The 24,633-nt window shown below is 39.2% G+C and overlaps 2 protein-coding genes across 23 annotated transcripts in view; one reads left to right on the plus strand and one right to left on the minus strand.

The window, feature by feature from the left end:
• The window catches only part of SYDE2 (synapse defective Rho GTPase homolog 2), a 63,161-nt gene extending 53,080 nt beyond the window's left edge, over positions 1-10,081 (plus strand). For 5 of the 7 annotated variants that reach the window (XM_026057600.1, XM_026057601.1, XM_026057603.1 and 2 more), the window contains exons 9-10: positions 712-943; positions 5,920-6,971. In XM_026057600.1, the coding sequence (XP_025913385.1) occupies positions 712-943; positions 5,920-6,422 (735 nt within the window). In that variant the 3' untranslated portion in view covers positions 6,423-6,971. Of the gene's footprint in view, positions 1-711; positions 944-5,919; positions 6,972-7,939; positions 9,107-9,987 lie in introns of those variants that run through there. The other 2 variants (XR_003252151.1, XM_026057606.1) reach the window with 2 other exon arrangements.
• A 3,623-nt stretch (positions 10,082-13,704) lies between these two features.
• WDR63 (WD repeat domain 63) overlaps positions 13,705-24,633 on the minus strand; it is a 34,147-nt gene continuing 23,218 nt past the window's right edge. For 12 of the 16 annotated variants that reach the window (XM_026057609.1, XM_026057610.1, XM_026057618.1 and 9 more), the window contains 10 exons: positions 23,492-23,565; positions 21,660-21,807; positions 20,807-20,894; positions 19,769-19,899; positions 18,868-18,931; positions 18,287-18,417; positions 17,428-17,632; positions 16,846-16,937; positions 15,626-15,748; positions 13,705-15,058 (listed from right to left, as the gene is read on the minus strand). In XM_026057609.1, coding sequence (XP_025913394.1) covers positions 14,912-15,058; positions 15,626-15,748; positions 16,846-16,937; positions 17,428-17,632; positions 18,287-18,417; positions 18,868-18,931; positions 19,769-19,899; positions 20,807-20,894; positions 21,660-21,807; positions 23,492-23,565 — 1,203 coding nt within the window. In that variant the 3' untranslated portion in view covers positions 13,705-14,911. The other 4 variants (XM_026057613.1, XM_026057612.1, XM_026057621.1 and 1 more) reach the window with 4 other exon arrangements.

Genomic DNA, 24,633 nt, shown 5'->3' on the forward strand with positions numbered 1-24,633 from the left:
ATCAAGAATTTGCTTTGCTTTTTTTTTTTTGGTATGTGTATTAATGATGAATAATATCATACCCTTCAAGTAATTTCACTTCCTGAAGTACAGATATTTTTGTGCTAGACAGCTGAGAGTAAACGTAACATAATATGTACATACATAAAATATAACTTTTATTTCTGATATTAATTAAAATAGAATGTACCTTCACAAATTATCTCTGCAAGCTAAGCAGTTAAAATGACACTATTTTTTTAGAGTTCAGGTAAATCATTTCCACTTACAGCAGACTTGATAACCAGACAGCTAGCCAGAGGTCATTTTTGATAAAGCTAAACTGACTTCTGGAGCTTGTTCTAGGGCTGAAGTCATGTTGAGGGTTTCTTTATTTCTTAATGTAAATGGATATTCTGTGCTGCCTCTGCAGCTTCTCTCCTTTCCCTGATGGTCCCTCTCCACTGCAAGAAAACTCATCCACATAAAACTGAGATCAGGTAAGAGACAAGCTAAGTTTTATTAGACAGTCTGTCTTAACTAGTTGGTACTGTGATGGAGTCTAGTACAGTTTTTTTATTCAGGATTTAGATGTTGCGTCAATGGGTGTTGGCAGAAAAACCTTAGCTATAATACTAGCAACCTTAATCTTATCCCTCTAGAGCAAAAACATTAGGATAACACTGCATTAGTCTAGTATCTTGCTTCCTGAAATGTATTTTTTTCTTGTAGGCTACCCTGAAGATGCTGTTGGATCACCTGAAGTTAGTGGCTTCTTACCACGAAGTAAATAAGATGACATGCCAGAATTTAGCTGTTTGTTTTGGTCCTGTGTTACTGAGCCAGAGGCAGGAGACCAGCAACCATAACAACAGAGTCTTCATAGACTCGGAAGAACTTGCTAGTGCTCTGGACTTCAAAAAGCACATAGAAGTTCTTCACTACTTGCTCCAGCTATGGCCAGGTAATGTTTCATGAGTCTGATCAAAGCAAAATATCAAACCATTGCTGTATGTTTTTACGTGTGACAATGTAGACCAATTCACAGGATAACGGAGTAGTATCAGGATTCTTAAAATATGAGGTAATATGGCATAACTTCTTAACGTAAAGAAAACGTGACAATTATAATCTACTCTTTGTATTCTGCCATTTTGTTTAATGGGAAGTTTGCAGTTTTAATTACTTCCTTACCAAATGATAGTTTGAATATAATATAAAAAGCTGTGAAAGTGCTTTATGCGAGTAAAGCAACCAGGGAGGACAAACCCATTGACAATAATGCTTTTGCATATTAATTAGGGTTTGAGTGTTTAGGTTTTGGCTTTTTTTTTAATGTTTTAAAGCTGCTTTCCTGCTTTGACAGTTCAGGACAATGTGTCAGTATCGTTAGTAGTTTGGTCTCTGAGAGACCCAAGGTGTTTTTTTGCATTTGTAATTTGGTGGAGTTGGTGACATCCTTATGCTAGAAGCTATGCAACTTCAGGTCATTTCTCCAGAGCTCTGCATAAGGAGAATTGCTTTGAAAAAAAACCCATATATATAGCTTTTAGCTTCTACTTCTTAACCTGAGTAGTTCATGTACTTCTGCACAATTTGCGATCAGTCCCCAATAAGAAGGGAGGTGAAATTCTGATCCTCTCAGTGACCAAAATAGAAGCAAAGATAATTATTTTTGCTAAGGTTTCCTTTTTGAATGGGAAATAATTCTCCAGTGTTCATATTTCCCTTGGTATTCAGAGAGGCATAAGTCAGTGGAAATATTCATAGTGACATCAGTGAGCCTTGGATTTCAGCCCAGGGTGAGTTTCTCTGCATTTCTTCTGCTTGGCAATTAGGTATTGAACTGTGGTGTCCTCTTAYGCAAACACTGCATGAAGTCACAAGAGAGGCTAAGATATTGTCGCTTTTCAGTTGTAATATGGAGAGTTTGAGAATAATACAGTGAAACAATATTAGATCCAAAGCGGTTATTATTGTTTTCAGATACTTTTTGGCCAAGTAGTTGTTGAAAGTTACCTGATCATACAGAAGACGGATCCATTGTTCCACGTTGTAATATCTTCCTTTTCACAGTGGTCTGATTAATGATGGTGTGAAGAACTAATTTGTTGTGTAACCTGAATAATTTAATGTCTGCTTCTCAAATTTGGACACTGTGAACACTTTAATTTTGAGATAGAGAAGATTCCTGTCGTCTAAACAGCTTATTACTCCCTTTTCAAGTATATTCATCTCTGTTGATTTTCTGCACCAGTTGAAACATGAAACAGAATTACAGTTAATCTAAATGAGTGACATACCCAATTGGATTTGTTTTTAAAGTAAAAATAAAATAAATTTAACAAGAGGCTGGCTTTTTATACAAGACTTAGGGGGTATCTGGGAGATGTGGAGGGCCAAGAAGGACCAGACTTGGCAATACTTACAGACAATGTGACTGCATTTGAGACAACCAGAGGGACTTTATGCCACTCTATGCTCAGTACATAAAATATTTCACAACTCGTTTAAGGAGTGTTTGGATAAAGGCACTTACATTTGTTTGAGCGCCTTTGTAAATAAAGATTTTTGATCTTAGGAGTTTACATTCCAGACTAGAAAAGAGAAGTAAATGGTAATTATTAAACATATAGCATACAAAAACATCTTTTTAATTCATTTGTGAATGCAGAGTAGATAGATATCATTGGTATAGGTAAACAAAAAAACCTACAAATATTGGAATTACTTACTTTTCTAATAGTTTATAAAGGGCTTTTTCAGGGTGGGGGCGGAATTCCTGCTGCAAACATGATAGAGATTCCTATTCCTCACCAGGTGGTACTTGAACCATATTATTCTGAAGAGTCAGGGAAGGGCTCCTGACTGATAAGCATGGATTGGCAAGGAATTATTTCTGGCAAATTGTGTTTTAAAAAAAAAAGGGGGGGGGGAGCAGAGGGAGGTGTCTGGCTCTGTTGCGAGTTCCTAGACATGAGCTGTAGCAGACGAAGTGCAGGCTAGACATGTAAGCATGTAGTCTTCAGCTTAGTATTTCATAATCAAACTATGTAAGATGCACAACAAATGTTACTATTAAAAGGTGTTGTTATGATTACAAAAAGGATTGAAATCTATGCTGTATTTTTGTCTTTCTGCTTGCTTTTTATGGCAGATCACCTCAAATAGTCTCTGCTTTACTTAATAATTCTGGTTACATCTGTATCTATAGACTATCTAAATCTGTAAGGATTTTTTAAAAGTATGTATTTTTAAAATATATATATTTAAAAAAAAATTTAAGATAAAAGAATTGTTGGAGTGGGTTTAACCCTTTCTTGAGTAGAAATGTGACGTATCAAGACAGCTGAAGAAAATACAGAAGAAAACATAGTTCACTTGAATCTCATTGGAACAGCGCAACAAAATTGACAAGTTTGTGAATAATGTACTGAAGTCATTCAAGTGCCCAAAGGTTTCTTGTGGTGCATCAGACACTGATCAGTATCAAGAATGTTCTGGGTGAGTCGGTGATTTCAGCTGTCACGAGTTGCTTCTTCATTCCTATTGCAAGCAATAGTTTCCACCCTGGGAGTATCGCTAGGCTTGCTGCTCCTGCCAAAAGGATCATTGGCAGCAGGTCGCTGTGAATCAGAAGGTATCGCTGCGGCAAGGCCTTGAGCCGCTGCCGCAGGCAGCTGCCTGTGAGCACCTGCTTCTGTCTCTATATCCTAGCAACAGGAAAGATGAGTTTGGCAAGAAAGTCCATGTAGAGAGTTAATGTAGTGTAGAGGAAAAAAAAAAACCCTAAGGACAGTCTCAGCTGTGTTGTCTAATTTTTCTTCTAGAAGTCTGATTTATGATAGTTTGCTTCCAAATAGATATTGCTAGCTGCTCTGCCATTATTCTCAGCTGAGTGAGTTGCTTTCCACCAGTCTTGTAAATTCAGACCCAGGTCCTGAGAGGACGTCACCATCTGAAGGCTCTGAGCACCTTAAGGAGCTGCTTGTGGAACATGTAAATGGCAGTGCTTTTTAATTTTACTCGTACCCTACTGGCCTGGCAGTGACCGTGTCCTGGAAGCGCCTCCTGCCACGGTTGCACCYCGCCAGCTGTAAGGAGTGGGCGCTGGCCCTGACCTGGGGGCTCCTTAGGACGTGACCGCAACGGACAAAACTCTGAAAATAAGAGTTAATTTGACTTACGATGCAGCTTCCTGATTGACTTGAGGCAAGCTAGGACATTTCTTGCTGCCTCCCTCACCAGCTGTAGAGCTGGTACAGCCCCAAAGCTGCTGACTGCCAGAAATGAAGAAGTTTTCAGGCAGATCAGTGAGCTGAGGGGACTTGCTGGAGTCAGCTGTACCAGGTGGCTGCACAACCACTAAAGCCAGTGCAGGAGAGATGGGAAATGTGGCTGTAAGAAGGGAGATCAAGAGCTGTTTGCGCAGCAGATACGACACAGAAGCTAATCACAAAACTTTGGGGTTAGTTTACAGCATGACTGCTGTGGGAAACCAAATCAACTAGATGTAGCTCTCTACACATAGGAGCTTACATTTATTGTCAAGGATGTAAAAGGTAAGTGGTAGAGTTTTCATTCACCTTGCAATAAATGCTGAATGGTGTCCCTTGGCTTTCAAGAACTGTGCAAGACAGATTGTGCTGAACTTGAAGTAAAATATGAATGCAGAAATGTAAACAAGTGAGCACTCGTATAATGTAAACAGAACAGTTGGACATGAAAAGATCACAGGCTAGTCTCTTAAACTTAATCTGCCTGTAGATTTATAGACAACTTGATAATAAAGATGTTTTGCAATACTTCAATTTCCTTATTTTTCCAGCTGAAAACAAATGGTCCTTGTTCGGTTAGAACATGTAATACTGGCAAGTTATTGTTAACCCATGGCCCTTCGTCTTAATGGAACATAGTCCAAACAGAAAGCCTTTGTTATTGTAAAAGGAAGAAAAAAAACAGCGATAGTTATTGCATGTTGTTGTGCAAAATGTAAAGTAAGACTAAAATTCTCTGGAGAGACCTGTAATGTGGACCCAGAAAGAGAAACATTTGGCATATCTCAGGATTAAGCTTTATGCTTAACTGCAAGGAATCTAACAAAAAAATGAGTGACATTCTGCTCTGTAAGTGTTTATGTATGCTACGTTTCCAGCAGTGAACAGGAATAGAAAGTCTCTGTATCTAATTACAAGAGGTTATGGTCTGCTCAAAACCAAAAGTTTTGCAGTTCAGACATTTAACAGGCACAGGCCAGTAAAAATATTTGTACTGTTTACCATAGGTAGCCAGTAACAATGGAGGACACTATTAGTAACTTATGCTGTATAATCATGAGTTCAGGTAACACGACCATCAAACCTGTTTGAGTGTACTTCTGACACGGGGTTGTGGCTGCCTGGAGAAATTAATGCAAATGAGCTTCTATTAATAGTGCAGAACAGTAGAACGAAAGAGAAACGCAAGAGTTCAACTCTGGTGTGTCTTTAGCTTCTCTAGGTGTTTCTCAGCAGTGGTATTTTTGTTGTGTTTTTAACCACTTTATGCTGTGCCTGCTTTCTGTTATCCCTTTTAGCCTGGAAGAGGTGTGTGAGCTGAGCTGTTTGCTTCTCTTTGAACCAGAGCTAGATGGTGATTAACTCATGCAGTGAGTTTAATCAGTGCTCTGGAAGCTTCTACTTTTAGATAGACTTTTCTCAGTTGCAGTTTGAATCTGGCATGAATCTTCAAAACTGAGCTTTTACAGTAGTTTTTCTAATTAAATATATCGAACAATGGCAGAAAACATAATAGTGGAATGTGTTGGCTGTAATTTTGCATGTATTCATGCATGTTCCTAGGGTGTAATGTAGAGGGAAGAAAACGGGCATTCTTTCATGGCTTGCTTCTTGTTGCAATATGAATTCAGCTGACTTTGTTTCAACTTCTTCTTTGCTCTAGTACATCATTCAACTGCCAAAGACCCAACACATCTGAATGCATTTTCAGAGCACCCGTCATCCCTGAATTACCTGAGACCTAAGAAGCAAAGACCTCAGATGTTGAATTTGAGTGGTACTGAAATGTCTGGGGTTCTTAGGCCAAGACCAGCAGGTCTAGACAGCCCTTCGAGTAACCGCTATGCAGGAGACTGGAGTAGTTGTGGGGAAAACTATTTCTTAAACCCAAAAGAGAGCCCAAATGAAGCAGATTACGATGATGTCCCTTCAGAAGACACAGAAAGTGGGGATGATAGCAGCAAAGTTGATGGGTCAGATAGCCTGATAAAGCACCCACAGTCCATTCCCAAGGAACACACATTTCAGAGCTATTTGACAATGCAAGGGATCGATTCAGCAGTGGACCACAGAGCGAACCTCAAAGACCTGCAGGAAAGCATTGATACTCTGATAGGAAACCTGGAAAGGGAACTCAACAAAAACAAACTAAATATGAGTTATTAATTCCTGTCCTGCACGATGCCTCCTTCTAGTGCTTCTCTGCCCCTCACCTGGCTCCCCATAAAGGCGTGTGGAGTGCCTGTTTCCATAAACACACCATCATAAGGCCATGGTCCACCTTGAATTAACAAATCCATTTTAAGACATTCCATTATGTTTCGACATTTTTGTTAGAAGAATGTGTTGGCCTGATCCTCTGGTGTTTGAGACAGAAACATAGAGAACATGAAGTGATTCTACAAAGTGGTGGCATTTTCTCCCGAAAAATACTATGCACTTAGGCAGTTTGGGCAATATCTGACAGAAGACAAAGCAACATCTCTGCTATCTGTAACAACTAGAACTCCTCGTTCCCGAGATTTTAATTCTGGTACAGACGCTCCTCCCAGAAGAGGATTAACGCTGCTTGGCCTGAGATTTGCAGCATGAACTTTAGATAGACTCATTTTACTATATATGCAATGGCTGCTATGAGAAATGCTTTATATATATATAATATTTATATATAAAGTTTTAATTGTACAATTATTAATGTATTCATGTATTAACACTTTTCAGTAATTATTTAAACAAGCAAGAATTAAATATTTTTCTAACCTTGTTTGTATATATTTATGTATAAATGTGCATGTGTCTGTAGCCACCTTTGAAAAGGAAAAGAATAAAAATTACGTAAGGGTACCATTTCTAAGAAAACATGTTTAACGATGCCAAGGTTAAGTTACCCCTTCAGTAACATAGCATTTGATTTATGCACAGAAACATGTCCGGAGAGAAGGCAGGGTAAATGATTAATGTAAACGACCTTGTGTGTTGCAGGAGCATCAGTTCACAGGTGTTGACTATTAACCATACTTAAAAAAAAAAAACAAAAAACAACTCTCTCAGATTAACTTTAAGGATTTTCCAGGATTACTAGCAGTGAATTGTTCTGCTGTCTTTAAGGGGTAACAAGTATGCACAGTAAGGAGATGAAGGCACTGTTCATTTTTTAGGGTTCTTTTTCCATGTTTTTTGATACATAAAGAAGGCCTGGAAGGTGTTTACTTTTTAAAGACTTTTGGCTTTGTCCTTGTAACCTCTTACCTTATTTCTGACATTTTGATACTTGTTTTTTTCCAGTTTCAGGTAGTTTTGCTGAGGTACCGTTGGCTGACTGCTGGTTGTTAGAAGTGCTTAAGCTCTCTCTGGAAGAGAGGCAGGTCTCAGATTCTGCACAAAAGCAATTATTTTTTCTCTGAATCCTTTAGTTAAATTGGTCTCCAAAAAATGGAAAGCTGAGTTTTTACGCTGTCTGGGGCATGTGGGTGGGATTGTAACCTGCTGTGGCTTGGTTAGATTCAGCTGTCGCCATGCTCTCGGATCATCTTTTATCTTTAGTCATTTATGGTGAATAATTAACATTTCATGTTAACAAAACACATTCTTTGTTTAACCAAAAATAGTTATCAAATTGCTTACAGATTTTTGATAGTTGCTCTAACAAAAAAAGAAACAAACTCATTGCTTTTCCTTTGCAGGTCACCCTCAGTGAGGAACGGGGGATTTGGAAGGGTCAGGGCTAGATGGTTATTTTGTTTTGAGACTTCAAACACCAAGTCTTTRTCAGCTGGCAGGGTAGAATTTAATTTTCTCTATCTTTTTGGTACAATGTTGACATCCCACCATGACTTTCCATTCACCATGTGGGTAAGTGCTTTTTTGCTAACACCATACTTCCATATATTACTTAATTGTAGAGTTATTTATTTACAGTAGCAAGGGATTAAGAATTGTTATGACAAATGTCGTCACTCTTTTTTAAGGAATTATTTTAGCATGGTTTCAAATGGTTTATTCAATCTCATTAATTTATTTTTTTATAAGTGTTAAAAGATGCAAAACAATTATTGCAATATAATAATGTATGAAAATGTAAATTTAACCTGAAGCATTTATCAGTAAATCAATGTATTTTTTTAAACTTTTATACCTACAGAGTGTGCATACTTTTTAAACTATAAATTTTAATTCTAAATAAAATTTGAATTAAGAACAAAATTTGATTAAGCCTAGTTAGTGGTTATTTAAAGCCAGTCTTATCTGGTAATATGCACTGGCAGCACATGTGAATTAATTTCATAGACATTTAATTTTTCAGAAGGTGTTTTGTTTGATGTTTTGTCTAGATTTACCCAGTGTTCCTGTTACATAATTAAAAAATAATTTAAACTCAAAAGCAGTAATGTTTTAAGGAACTATTCAAACCTAATGTTTTGACAGCATTTCTTCACATTTTGCAGAGATTTTGATGCTTTTGGATATAGCCTGTCTCCTGTATTGGGTGTGTAAATTTATTAAAAGTAGTTAAAAGATGTTTGCACTTAAAGTTCTTTGATAAATGGTATATGAAGTTTTCATTGTGTATAGTATTCTAGATCATGTAAATGAACACCTTTGAATAATTTTTGATGCATTTTTTGGGGTGTAAGCTTTTCTACAGGAAGGCTCAGTGCAGCGATATGTTGTTCTGTCAGCTGTAAATTAACATTTTAACCTAACAACAGGAGAAATCAATGACCTGATGAATTGTATTAAAGTCAATCTAATTAGTTAATTAGAAATATAGTATAAGCAAAGCCAATTTAATATTCACATTATTCAAATGAAATATCAGTTAATCTAATCGTGGCAACCTGTAGAGCACGTTTTGTATCCTAGAGATCCCTCTTTGAATGCAACATTTCCCAAGTAGTATTTTATGTCGTATCTTGTGTGTGTGTGTGTGTATATATATATAATTACATAATTATTATATTTCGTATCATTATATAATAAGATCTGGTCAAGTTGCATCTTTTTTAGGATTGTAATAGTTTCTGAAGAAGGAGGATTATTGGTGGAATTACCCTAATCTAGAAACACTAAATGCGGAGATTAGAACAACCTGCTTCTACCAAAATAGAAGCAAGCATTTTTATACAGAAGGGCAGCATGGGCTTTGCAGCTGTGTGGTTGGGCCGTGTGGTCTTTGCAGGGCAGAGCTCCTACTGAGCCCTGTGGGCAAGGCCGGACACTTTGGCTACTGTACTAACATTTGTTGTTGACTTTTTGGTGTAACTGAGTTGGACATTCAAGATTAGCTTATGTTCTGCAGAGCCTCTTACTGCTACTAGAAGGGGTTAAAGTTAGAGGGTAGAGCATGCAGGTAAATTAGTTCAGGGAGCTGCTGTCCTTGGGGTGTGCAGACTTCCTTCAGGTGTGACCTTGATTTCCCAGGTAAAGTAAATTTCTGCAGGTGCTCTTACAGAAACAGCTCCAAGACTCCCACCAAAATCACATGCAGACAGATTGTTCTAGACAAGTATGGGCATTTCTGGTATTTTTAGGTCTGGACAGCAATGTACGTGCTTGGCTGGGCAGCAGCCAGGAGTCCTAGTCTGTAGTCTGCAGGGAAGAGAAGAAATGCCTCCGTAGGTCCATGCAGCTTTCTGCTGCCAAGCATTAAGGATAAAGTGCGTGTAAGCGGGGTCAGGAGTGAACCAGGCCAATTCACAGAGCTTTAATCCATTGCTGTGTTTTCAAACAGGACTGTCCAAATGCTGTTGCCAGCCATGGAAGCCCTCACGCCTGTGACTGGTGAAAGCCGAGAGGCCCTAACAGGAAAACAGCACGCTGTGCCTGCCTTGTGCCTTTTACTGTTTTCCCCAAGCACGGTTAGTGGCTGCTGCTGGAGAGGTGATAGCAGCTAGATGGACCTCAGTGACTGCATTTGGTCATCAGTGCTTCTTCTAATGCCCAAAAATTGCTTACAAATACCCTGGTGTAGCCTCCTCAGTGGGTCTGTGATGAGCCACCCCACGGAGGAGTGATGTCTCCCGCAGCAGCGGTGCCTGGGCTCTAGCGGGAAGAGCTGGGCTGTGTGGTTAATCCAGCTCACAATGCATCTCTTCTGGTTTTTCAGCTTCCCAAACTGGCTTATTACAGGGTCGCACAAGAGACAAGTTGGGATTGCATGGGGTGTGGAGCAGAGGGAACAGCAGCATGARCTTGGGTTGGCTTAGGCTGCTGGGGACCTGCATCCTCAGCAGAAATGTCAGATCTTGCTCACAGTCAGGCAGCTGAGCACAGGGTTCAAGGTTTTTCTCATCTCTGATGAGCAACTCAGCTGCTGGGCTCTCTCAGGATACACTTGGATTCCCAAAGCAATGGGCTGTTCAGAAGATTTTGCATCTTTTCCCAGAACAAAAGGGGTCTCGCTAACATCTTTTGCCCCATCAGTGCCCTGGGGACACAGACTGCCCACACCTGAGCCTCTGGAGAAGCAAGTCCTCTCACCTCTAGTTAGATGCACCAGCCTGCCTAGGGAGCACCGCGCGCRTTGCCTTCCCGGGTGTGAGGTCTGCTTACCCTTGGGGTTTCGGGAGTGTGGTTTCCAGCTGAGAGCAGAGAAAAGCAGAACTGATGTGCCTTGCGAGCACCAGCAGGCAGGCAGGGAGGTCCTGCTGCCCCTAGCACGGCCCCCACAGGAAGCAGGACGAGATGCCATCTTCTGAAGGGCCGTCCCGCAGTGGCTGCATCCACCTGCCTCCAGCACCACCTTTTCAGGCTTTGCCTCTGCTGTGTGCCTGTAGGTTGCAAGAAGCTTTAAGAACAACTTTATGCTCCTTCTCAGGTTGTGTTGTTGCTTTTAGAAGGTGGTGGTCAGTCATGCCCTCTGTGGCGGGACTTGGTGGAGGTTTATTGGCTGAAAAGACTTTTTCCCCTTCCTCTTCTTCCCAAATGCATAATGTATGTGGTTGTTTATTAATGCACCAGGCAAGAAAGGTAGCTGCAGCTCTTCAGACGTATTCTAAAAATAGAGAAAAACATCCCCAACAGAAGTAGATACTAAGGTAAATCTAATAAACCAGGGACACATCCGGTACTTCTGCTGCCAGGCTATAACTCCTCCACCATCCTTCCCATCCCACAGTAGAGAGTTTGTTTTGTTTTTTTAACAGTAAAAATGTCTTTTGAAATAAAAAGTCTTCATCCAAAACTATGGAGCTAGCAACAGCTGAGAGATGGTTATTTGGGGCAGGAGGATTAGTGTTACCCTTCAGTGTAACTATGATGCATTGGTTTTAAAATGTCATTATACACATTGAATGAACTGTTTCCCTCTGACGTTTTCTGAGCGGCAGGGGAAGCCCCGTGTTTTTGTCTTTACAACAGAGTTTGCTAGGCATAGTTAACCTGAGGAATGGCCTGCCACCAGGAATTTGAAGCAGGCCCTGCAGGTATTTGAACATGCAGGATTACATTGCAGAGGATAAAAGATCAAGGTGGGATATATAATCTCATGTCTCAGGGTGTACAAATGCATTTGCTCACAGTAATTAGGAGGAAAATGTCTCTCTGGAAGGCTTCTCCACTGCTGTTGTGCAGCTCCCCCCAAACTGCCCTGCCCTGGTGAGGGGGGCTCATCGGCAGAGCSGGACCTGCCTCCTGTTTCCCACTGTGTTAGGAAAATCCAGCTGAAACGTGGCTGTCTTCCAGCCTGCCAAACAAAGCTTATTTTGCAGTGTGTGCTTGTCTCTAGGCGGGTTTCGAACCCCACTGAAATCAAGGTGGCCAAGCTAGTGCTTCAGGGTGTAGGCAGACAGCACGGGAGCCGCCTGGCTGCGATCCGGCCCCGTGCACTGATGCTGGCGAAGCCTGAGCCTCCCTCGGCTGCACCACAGAGCTGCTGCCAAGCCCAGGCCCTGGGGGTTTACATGCTTTTAAAACCAGTACAACATTTTTAATTGGCAGAAATAATTTTTATCAAAACTCTAAAGAGTGCATCTGTGGTGCCTGGTGCCTGCATTTCTGTTAACACTGTGATGCTTTATTTAGCAAAATTCCTCTTCTCCGGCATGTTATTTCCTCTACAAAGAGTGGAGATGGGCTGCTCCTGCCCAGCTCCCAAGGAGGCTAGTGGGAACTGTGCTCTCAGTGTCGGGGTCAGCAGGTTTAGGAAATCTCCTGTCTGGGAACGTGGAAGGATAAATTCATTAACCAAAGTCTCTCCCAAAACCCAGGAGGGCCAGATGCAAGGTGCTGGCCCCGGCCAGCTGGTGCCAGGAGCGGGGCAGCCCCGGGGCCGGGAGGGCAGGCCTGGCTCCGCCACGTGCCCGCGGCCTGGGCTGTGCAGCACTGCGGCGCTGCCGCTCCTCCGCGTTGTAGCTGCAGAGCTACAAGGAAGGGAGGCGACTGGGGCTTTCCTGGCAAGTCATGACCAGGTGGTTGACTTCAGTGCATCTGTAGTTTGCAGCCCTGTTGATCAAAAATCTATGAAAGATGATCTGATGTGCTGTTCTAATGAAATCCAGGCCTGATATCCAAGAACTTGGCCTTTTAATTAATTGGTTCTGGGATATTTATGTACCTGTATAAATCAGATTGTTAAATATTGGTTTAGCAGGAGAACCGTGTTTTCTTTCTGTTTAAGCTCTGACTGCAAACACCACATTGCAGGTATTAGGGATGTGGTTGTTGGTTTAATTTAGAGATAGCTTAATATGTAGAGGCAAGGAATATTATTACAATATTTAAATTTCAAATTAACATATGAAAAACTATTTTTCAAACATGTTTGCTCCATTTTTATTTTTAGTGTCTCCCAGCAGACACAGAGTCCAATCCAGTGGCACTAAACCTGTCTTAAATCTGACCAAAGTTTAGCCAAAGTGATAAACATATGTGATAGAGGAAGCCTGGCCCTAGGAAACTGAAGGGGTATGTTGTTAACAGCACCTAAAAACCTATTTGCAATGTATATTTCAGGACACGGGAGGCTCTCGCTGATCCTGTTTCATGACACCTGGGCTAGGCTTTGGTCTGAGCACTGGAACTGGCTATCGCTTGCCAGCGAAGTTCCTCTGCAAATCCCCATGTGTCAGTTGTCTTTTGTGCTCTAGTTTCTCCTGTGACCATATGGACATTTGTTTGACAGGAGTCTGTGACCCTCGAGCGGTTTGGTGAGTCACGGAAAGAGTGAATTCACCCGTATAGAGTTTAATCTGTTCTCCTCTGATACATTTAATTTCCACTTGACAGGCTCTGCTCAGTTACATGGTGTCTGACCTGACTATTGAAACCTAGCAACAGGCAGAGCGCTACATCTGGAAAGAGTCATCTCTGTGGGCAAAGGATGGACATTAATATTAATGAGCTGTTACTCATTTACACTGGTAAATATTAAAGCTGCTGTATAACACAGTTCAGCATCTCTCAAGAATAATTCTTTTGAATGAAAGGCAAATAATCAATAGCCACAGTATGCTTAGTAAAAGCTGTTTTTTCTAAACAACATTAATTTCTTTGAGAGAACAGTATATTTTATGGGTTTGGCTTTCTGCTTGTTAAGCATTTGCCAGGCTTAAATAACAATTGTTTTCTAATCTTATGATGGCAAATAAAACTGGTTCAGCCTCCAAAATTTGGAGGGCTTATGAAGAGTGTGTTTAGATCTATGTTTTCCATTCAGCAGCTCCAGTTTAATAATGTACATGATCCTTCCCTAAATTATCAATGAATGTAAGGATTCAGCAAAGGCAAGAGGCTCACCCTTCACTAAGTGTACTAAGTAATAAAAGACTTCAAGCAATAGCTTGTGAATATTTGAGCTTTAATGGCTCATTGATTTATAAGAGCAATTTAGGATCTGTTTTTGATTTTTAAATCCTTTAGATGAGACTGGAGCCTTTATGGAAGGAATTGCTCCTTCCTTCTCATGTGATACTGTGATAGGTGTCATCTGAGCTACCCGCGTGCCCGCACACCTTCCCTTCTCCCCTGTGCAGCAGCAGCTCGGGGATCCCGGTGCTGGAGTCTCCGCTGGGAGTCTTCACTCTGGAGCGCATTCCATCACCACATCTCCAGACTGGGCGATGTCCTGGACAGTGCTAAAACTACTGCTTGTCCTTGATTTTCTTCAGGAGAAGCGACTGCTTTCGGGCTGAGGGAGGAGATGCTTGCTGCAGCTAGGTAGCAGAATGTGGAGGTCTCTGCGAATAGGACTACTGGAATAGAACAGATTTCTCTCTGATGGGAGCAGGTGGACATAGGTTGCAGGGGTGAACACTGGAGCCTAAGTTTGACATGTTAAATTGTGTTTAAGATTTTCACAGCTTATAAAGTCCTGGACAGATACAGAGCAGCAGTTAAYAGCCCACTTTAAAAACTACTATTTAAACTACATATATATAAAAATATATACATATATAAACAATTTCATTATAACTCTATTAACGAAAGAGTGGAGGAAATATGCCCAAAACAGTTCTTCTCTACCCACACTTGTGAGTGAGTAAATGAATAAAGTTAATGATACAGTAATCTCTAAGTGCAAGATACTTAATTTCTGAAGCTAAAAATGTTCTATTGAATTATATGTTGAATTACATATATACAGATCTCATAAAGCAAAATAAGAGGTCCTGAAAAAAAGAAATGCCTACTGGTTTTAAGGTTGATAATGTTGTGCTCTAGGCATCTGATGAGGAAAATACTTCTGATCCCTTTACTAGTCCTAGATCTGTTAATATCTTCTTCTCTATGTCCAGAAACTCCATATAATCCATATTTTCTTGTTCCTCCATCTGTTCTCTGGATTTTTGTGGAGCAGTCGCTGTCTGAAGGAAAAACACAAATCAGCCAATAATTCATTGTTCAGCTTTGAAACATTGCTTTTCAGTAGATAGTATCAGTGCTATCAGAAATGACTGGAGAAACAGGTATCCTCTAGGGCTACATTAATTGAATTGCCATTTCCTTGGTTAGCTGCTATTATTAAACAATTCATCAACAAATGGATGGGCAAAATCCTTACGTGAATAAGAGTGAAAGGCTGGAATCCCTCCTGCCTTTCAGGAGGAATGTTTTTTAAGAAGGTTACCAGAATGTTAACTTTTTGAAAGACCAATAAGTAAAAGGAAAAGCAAATTCAGAGTTGTTAAATGTCCATAGACTCTAATGCTCCTGCAGGAGTTTTGCTTGACTAAGAGCTGAACTGGCATGAACTAGGACCATCTATTCCGTTCCTAAAAACGGTAAGTATGAAATAAAGCACTGCTAAGCTATTCTAAAAGTGCACATCCTGATTTTTGAAAATATCAAGGGAAATTCTGCATAGCAAAAATAGGTGTATTTTAAGGATCCAGGTAAACAAAAAAGTTTATCTAACTCCAAATATAACATACTGTTTTCTTCCTCTGTGCCTCCAGCTCCATTTCTATTCTTTCTTTGGCTCGAAACTCTTGCCGTTGTTCATAATACTCTAGATATTTGACTTCTCTCTCAAAGTAATGAAGTACGCTGGCATGCTATTAATACAAAGACAAACAAGGCTTGTTACAAGTACAAAGACTCAGAATTTTTCCTGATGATCCTTACGGTATTATATGTTCATCTCTTTCAGGAATATAGATCTCTATATATATTTTGCCAAATGATTTGCAGCAAAATAATAAGATTATAATAAAAGATGTGGATGGAAACCAATTGATTCTTGGATACAAATATGCAAGTGGTTAAATCATTTTTATTACATTGATTCTGAGTAGATCACACCTCAGGAACCTGCACTGAAATAACTAAACCAGTTTTAGGATAGTGATTTAACCAAATCAGACCAAGAACAGGCAAAATCCTTCCTGACCCATCTTCACACATGAAGAAAACAAGAAAAAAGAAACATGGTTCAGTATTACTTTGTGCATTTATCTGCGATTCTGTGTATCAGTTTCTGGTTATAATCTACTTACAGGGATAATTGGGGAAAATTTATAACTGGGACAGGATGGGAAGAAAATATTAGGATGTAAAAAGAACAGAATAGGTAGCAGGAAAGACTGCCAGACTGGATGAGATGAAGACCCTAACTTGTCTTTGGGGGGGAGGTGGTGGAGAATGACTGAAAGTGATGTGGAAATGGAGAAATGAAAAATGTTGCTTCCATTTTTTTCAGAGAGTCCTTTTTCTACAGATAGTCTTTACTCAAAGAGAATGAACAAGTGGTAATGTTAGTAAGTTTGCAAAATGTACTTTAAATAAGCAAGAGCCAGATCCTAAGATGTACAAATCGCATTGTGCCAAATTTATAGAAAAAAATCAAAGAAACCATGGGTCATTTTATTCACATGGCAAAAATGTTGACCTCTTTGCTGTGGATTTCCTGCAGCCAGGTAGCAGCGGTGGAATTCTGCCAGCTGTCACCCTGGTTTCTTTCAGGAGCCTCCTATCTGAGCTCTGCACAGAGCCAGCTTCGCTGCGGGTGATCTCTGGGGAACATGGCTCTGGGCCATACTGATCTCAAGTTGATCATCGCCCCTTTGAAGGCAGGTTTTTTCAGGCAGATCTGTTTCTGTTTTGGAGTTTGCAGGATAGAGAGTCATGGAGATAAGTAGAAACTGTTACCAACCTCATTGCTGGAAGGGTGACTTAATGTCCAAGAGATTTCTAAAACATGCAGTACTCCAGAATCATCAGAAACAGCTAAAAAATGATGCTTTGCTGGAAGATATTTAACAACAAAAAACATATAAACAATCTAAATTCCAACAGTAATACACTCCCCCACCTAAACATGACATATCTCCATTTTGATAATATATGAGAACTGCTTGCCTTTTAATGCAGACAGTGTAAAGAGCTGTTATTGTGGGGGTTTTTTGATTTTGTTCACTGCAGCAAAAATAAAGCCTTATTTTCTTAACAAATGAAATTTCCTTTAACTATTAGAAAAGTTTTTACTTTTTCAAACTCAATTACATTTTTTAAACTAAAAATAAACATTTTACATTGCTTTTTGCCTTGCTAGTACGTTCAGACTCTGATGTATGCATCTCTGTACACAGTGCAGTGTTACATTTGTGGAAGTATGTACTTATCTATTATACAATATATAGCATAGTGTAACATTAAGACTAAATTGTGCTTTGCAGAAATGGGCTAGTATATTTTAAAAGCATGGTGGCATAGTAAAGTACCTGCACCAATGTACCTGAGGCAATCCAGGGTCTGATACAAGTGATCATTGAGATGGAGATGCTCTGGAACTGAGATGGCTCATGAGTTTTTTCCAGTAAGTCCCAAATATCTATATTTCCATCTTCTCTGCCAATGAAGAAAACTCCTGGTCTTGTTAAGGACCAGTGTCCCACAGTGTATCTTACTGCTGAGCAGCTTGACTGAAGGATTGGTCCACTCTTAATTTTTTTTGTTTAAAAAAAAAAAAAGACCCAAAAATCAAACAGTACTCTCTATTCACTACTTCCAACCTCCTGTCATTTGACAACATTCACAATTTAAATGATCCTATTACTGATTTGGATGCTAGTATTATTTTTGTATCACCTTTTGCAGATTAAGAGGAGAAATGTGGGGGAGTAAAAAAAAGCTGGTATCTAATTCCCACTCTAAGATAATCTGTCTGTCTGCTGTTAAAATCTGTGGTTTTAAGATTTTGCTAGGTGCAGCTAACCTGGATTCTTACATGACAAACTAAAAAAACATCTTTTTATTTCCTCAACTGATGAAAAGACAGCATCCTAAATAAGAGTTCTTCAGACCTGGTTAGCACACACTGCCATTATTCTTTGGTTTCTCTGGCACCAGAAATAATTTGTGGAGAAGCCATGGTTTTACAAGGTCGGTATTAGAGAAGGCCACTTCCTACTTTCTGTAAAAGACAAGTTTACAAAATGCTTTTTTAAAATAGTTTTTCTGATGTGGAAAAAAGCTTTTCTTATCCAATTTATTGCTAAACTCTCAGGCTTTGGGACCAGCACTTCTGAAAATACAGTCTCTGAGGCTATGATTATCTCTTTTATCTCCACCAATTATGTTTTAAAGTAACTTACTGTAACACCTTCTTTCCAAATGGCAAAATTCCAGCCTCCAACACTTAGAATGATGTCTTTAAAAAATGGTGATCTCTGAACAGTATGTACGATTCCATCATGGATGGCATGTGTCTGAGAAGGCTTCTGACCTAACAGAGTGGAAAAGATGGTTGCTTTTAATTAGTGCTTTCAGTGATGGTCTTTACACTGGGAGTTACACAGGGAGAAACAGGAGCGCAGGATCCAGCACAGGATTTGAGGATCCCAGCCTCAACATTTTGCTTGTAATATACAGGCTTTGGAATTGCCTCAGGCGTTGTACAAAATTTAGTTACTGTGAAGTATGACTTCCATGATTAGTGTCAATAGGCATATAGTGATGTACCTATAATTCCTCCTGTTTTGTCACAGCAGTTGAACTGCATGTTATTTTGAGGGCCTGCTGCTGAATGCACTGGTGTCATCAGTGGAATACAGTATTATAGCAGATGAGCAAGAGTATTAAAAAGGCAGAGTATTGCTGTAAATACTTTAAAGTTAGTGATATTTTAAGGTTTAAACAGGTAAGGTATAAATAAGGTTAAGAAACTTGAACTTACTAATTAGTCTTCCTGAGTCACTATCTCTTTCCATTTTCCAGTCGGAATAAACAATTTCTCCATCCTGTGATGCCAGAAAATTCAAGTAAATGCCAACGTTAGAGCTTGGTGACATATCTCAAACTTGCTTGTTTTTAAGCTGTGACTTTACTTAATTATAACCACTATTAAATATGCTCTGTGTAAATTAAAAGAAAAATTTGCAGCCAACGACTAAAAAAGTAGTAAAATTTTGGGTCACTTTTTTCAGTTTTACATTGCTAAAACAGCTTTGCTTATCATGATGTATGTAGACAGTCATTCTTGCAGAACTGGGTATTCTATTTACAGCACATACTTTGCCCCAATATTTGGGCAAAAGGTGGCTGGAAGCAAAAAGGTGGTTGGATGCAAAATGTTTCCACATGAACTCAAAACTGGGAAAGATTTTGGAATTTTAGATCACATTTTTTGTATATGTAGGCAGAGGGCTATGAATAGCTGGGGCTTCCGAAACTAGAAATAAGTTGTGAGAGAAATGGTAGTAAAATAACATTTTCACCTGACATTTGGGGAAGTGCTGAAAAAATATTGCTAATCTTACAGGTTCTGGAATAAGAAAGTACTGTTGGGTTTCCAAAGGTAGGTAGTTAAGTTCAGTGTATTTTGGAAATGTCTTCTAATTCTGCCCTTGAAATAAGCATTCATAGTCTAACAAATACAAGGTTTTATTCTTGTTCTAAATAAGGAGCGAAATGCATTAAAATAGGAGTAAAAAAAGGCATGTCCAGAACCATCTTTTTGATTAACACCTGAAGAAAACATGTAAGTCCGTACAATTCTGAAAACTCTGTTATTTAATTGTTCAGTCTTTCARATATCTTTGATTAACATTTTACAGTAATCTATTACTTTCACTTACTTCAGTTCCAACAAAAAAGTTGGTGGAGATATTCTCTAGCGCTCTCAGAATTTTGCCTGAAGGAACACTTATCTCCATATATGGGCTTTCTTTGGCAAGTACTTCTCGTTTGTTCAGAGATTGCACTTTATCTTGGAAAAAGTATGGATACAATTATTCATTATAAACTGGAAGTTACATGATCCAACAATTTATCTGTCTTAAAAAGATAGCTCACGGATGAGAGGAATTTCAAGAAGAGAGATGAAGACAGACATATATAGAGTGTGTGTATGTGTGTGTATATATATACAGGTAGGTATACAGTGCTGCCTTCAGTGGAGCTTGTGGAAGGAGATTTTACAAGTACAAAGAGCTAATGGCAAGTGCCAAGTAAAGCAGCAGCCCTGCAGGTTAACTGTTTCCCCATGAAATCTCCCCCTGTTAATGGAGTGGCAGCAGTGACAGCTGTACTGGAAACGCTCAAACAGGCCAGTTCTCTCGGAGCTGCCAGAAGGGCACTTGCTGGCATGGTCTGCAGCCCCTCAGACTCTTGTGCTATCCGTGTGTCAGCTTCCCGGCTTTACAGAGGGATTAGCAATATGTCACTACCACTGAGGAACATAATGAGAACTGATCCATTATAAAGTGTGAAGCACAAAATACCTCTATCCTAAGCATTACAGAAATACCTTCTATATATACTGTTACTCTGGGAATCTTTTTCTGAAGAGATTATTTTATAGGGACTGAAAAGGAATTAGTTTCAGGAGTAGAGCCTGGGAGACTTGCATGCACTATTAACTGAAACTTGGCAATGTTACTGTGGATACAGAACTGTTCTTTTCATATTCTGTGTGTGTGTGTGTGTGTGTGTGTGTGTGTGTGTGTGTGTATATACACACACACACACTACTTTGATAAATACCAGTACGAAATATTTTTCCCTAGATGCATTTAGCGATAGAACATTTTGTTGTTTAGCTTTCATTTTGTATATGCTGAAATATGAGATTATTAAAAACATTCTTTCCCAAGAAGCTGTAATAAAAATATTACCTGGCGTTTTGTAATGATAATGCTGTTCCCTTAGACTAATTCTGACAGGACTGTAGTCCACACTGGTATCACTCTTGCACAGGTTTATCTGATCAGAACAAAAAGAGCATTTGATAACTCATTTTGTCAGACCTCGAGGTACAAGACTAAATTACTTTCTGCTGTAATGGAACAGCTCTCTTCAGTCTGCAATGTATTCTTAATATTCCACAAGCAGCTTTTGCCGCTTCCTTTGCAGGCACAGAGAGGAAGGCAGGTCTGCGGTATCTCTGTTTTTAACCTTTTCCTTTTAGAATTTCCCCATGTTGCTAACAGAARACCAGTTCCAGTGGTCATGCTTTTCCAGATACTGTATCAGCTGCAGCTACTCTGAGCAGAACAGATCAGCAGCCCCCTCCCTTTTTTTTTAACCTAACAGATTATTTTTAGTATCATTTTTTTCCCCCACAAACAACTATGACCATTTTCATCAGACTTTGCTGTTTTTCGGGTAATTACAATTGACCATGACCACGCTTCGCAGTTTGGGACCCACTGGAATAGACAGCACAGGGGTTGAAGAGGCTGACAGTAATATACACTACTATTGCAACTACTTTTGCAGCTACTACAGTTTTTAAAAAGCATTTGTGTTAAAGGTCTTGTGAGTTAGCTTTGCAAAATATTTTTATTGAAGCTGCAGAGGAACTTTGAAGTCTCTTCCATTTCCTAATCAGAAGAAAATTCACAGGAACATGAATCTTGTGGAAAAATTAAAGGGTCGGGAAGCAAAAGAATAAAAATAAAATACTATGGAGTTCTGGCCATACTTAAGTTTGGCTTGGTCCTTCACTTCTATATTTGTATACAGTACCTTTATGAGAGGTTTCCAGGTGAGATCTAGATGCTTAAAAGTAGCAGGAAAGTCAGGGAGCACATCAATGATTTTCTCCTCTTTAACTTTATGAGACAAAGGTTGGACAGGAAGTTTGGTGCCTCGAATATCCCAGAATAATATTGAGCTGCATAATACCAAAATGATTGTGTAATATTATTCCCCATTTTTTTCAAAGTCAGGTGCAATTTTCAGCACATTTTAAAGTGTTTTTTAACTTTTTGTCTTCAAATTTCATGCAGCAATAGAGAAAGACTTTGAAAGCAGGCAAACACCAAATATTTAATTTCTTCCTTTGTAGATGATGGCTTATATTTATATCATTCATTTATCATTTCATCAATTTTTAACTATACCAAAGCAGCTAAATAGCATTCATTCAGCTTGCTTACGGAAAGTTGCCCACTGTCTGGGCAAAATTCCCTTGCCTGTGACCAGTACAATTCCTTGGGCTCTCTGCAGTTGGTTATGGAGCTGTTAGGGAGCTGAAATCACTCTCAGACCAGAGCCCAAGAGTGAGTGTTATATGACTCCACTGGGCCCAACTTACTGTAATAGCAGGCACAGCCTGAGGCAGCCTGGAAATGTAGGAAATGCCATCTTAAACTATTTAATTCAACATCCTGCCTCGGACTGTGGCCAGTACCAGGGGCTCAGAGAAACGGACTGAAACTGGTAGCAGGTAATCTAGCCAGCCAAATCAGATCTCATTCCTAATTTTTGTATGTGCTAATTTATTTGCTTACATTTAAGGCAAACAGTCCCACTTGCTTAAATTTGTCATCTTACTGGAGCTTCCAGCCTCCAGATTGTTCCTGTTGCTCTGCTCTGGACATTTGTTCACACAGCTGATCTAGACAATGATATATTTTCCTTATAGTTCATTGCTGACATTGCTTTTTCTTTTTTGTCAAGAGCTGCACAGGGACCCATGCTCTTCATGGACAACATTACAGTGACTCCCCTGCCTTACTTGGAATGAATACTTTTAATTTGGAGCCCTGATGTGTGAGTAGTTTAAAATTATTTCTTCAGTATGTATTGCTTTCATTCCATTGCAAATTTATTGACAATTCTATTTACAATCATTCTTTTAACCTACTGAATTCTTTGGAGTTTTCTGTTTCTGATTAAGAAAAATAAATTTGCATCATCAAATTTTGCTTTTCCTGTTCTGACTCTCCTCTTGATGCAATTGGTAAATATATTTATGATTCAGATCAGCTATGCAGTCTTGAAGCCATAAGCCTTTTGTCATCATGAAAACTGAATATTTATTTTTACTTTTTGCATTCTGGCCCCTTACAAGTCTTTCACACAGGACATATTTGCTTGTTAGCTTCATAACTATTTAGTCTASAAAAGAGGAGATTTCATACAGAATAATGTCACCAGCTAACTCTCCTAATCTAAAAACAGTTTACAATATTTCTGTGGCCATAAAGTCTTTAATAGCTTTTTGTGCAAGAGTCACATAATGAAGGTAAATGTGGTGGTCTGGCTCTCCAGGCCAGGCCAACACCCTTCCTAAGGTGCACCCAGAATATAAACTCTCATGCACGAAATTGTTCAGCTAATGAACTCCTAACACCATCACTGTAAGGGGCTTAAATGGCCAAGAACTTGATGCGACTGTCTTCAGCATACACGATTTCAACTATTCAGGAATAGCTTGGCAGGAATCCAGAAATGTGCTAGTTAAATCAGAGAGTATATGATAGAACATTAGGGGTACAGAAAGAATAAGTTGCATTTAAAAAGCTTTTCAAAGGAACTTGGAAGAGGTCTTGTAGAGTATGTACTGTACATACCAGTCAGGGGAGCAGGTTACAAGCTGTACACAAATTTCAGCTCTGTTTTCAAAAGTAGTGCCCATTCTGTTGACCTAAAAATAACAGTAATAATAATTAAAGGGGAAGATGAAAATGAGAGCTGAAAATTATCCTCAGCTAAGCAACTACTTCAACACAGATAAAATGGGCTTTTAGAAATTAAGTCACTGTTTCTGCTTGTGTAAAGTTTGAAAATCAGGACTTACTAAATAGTAGATATAAAAACAAAGTCAAGGTATTTTACAAATGTACTTCAAGTGAATTTATTTCCACTGTGCCTGCTAACCACCTAAAATTCTAGATCAAGTCAGCAGGATACATACTTACTGGCACCACTGCAAATTAGGCCCTTACTAGGTTGCCAGATTTGTAACGTTTTTATCCTGCTTATACTGTAAATCCTTGAGGAATTAATCTCAAGCAGCTAAGAGTAGTGGGAGTGATACATCTTTGCCAGGTTTATACAGTAGATCAGCTCTCAGAAATTATCATTTGGGATGCTGTTCTCTAGTCCCCACTGTAGGGTTGTAGTAGTAATACCTTCAAAAAGTATTGCTAATAATTTAGTTTGTGTATGTAGAGTTCTTCAGGTTTTACAGTAATTATCATTTACCAAGCAGTCATTACTTTAGATGAAATTTACTGTTTAATTTATTCAGGAAAATAAAGGGAGCATATATCCCCTAAGTGTGGGAGAGAGCAGCTGATGACAGGCTATGCCCTGATCAAACATAATCTCCATTTATGCAAAAYGTTTATTTTTGGCTAAAACTGTATTTATCAACTATACAACAAAGTTTCAGCTACGCTTTTTAGCGCGAATTCTACTCTGTTTTCACTGATGAGTGCCCAGCTGGAGTCAAAGTGTTATTCTCGCAGCCAGGCCAAGCGGGGTTAGGATCTGCATATAATTTTGCTTACTTTTTCACTGTTATGTAATAATAAACTGCTGATATTAGGAACTGTGTCATAAAAACTGCAATGTTGTGAAAAGGCCAACACACATCCCAAATGTGTTTATATAGCCAAAAGCATGTCCTAGTACACATTGCTAAATATTGACAAAGTAATTCCTTCATCAGTGTTCTTTATCAAGTACAGTTTTTCTGTTTTTCTTTGGC

Source organism: Apteryx rowi, unplaced genomic scaffold, assembly GCF_003343035.1.
Source record: "Apteryx rowi isolate R43461 unplaced genomic scaffold, aptRow1 scaffold_14, whole genome shotgun sequence".
Lineage (NCBI taxonomy): Eukaryota > Metazoa > Chordata > Aves > Apterygiformes > Apterygidae > Apteryx > Apteryx rowi.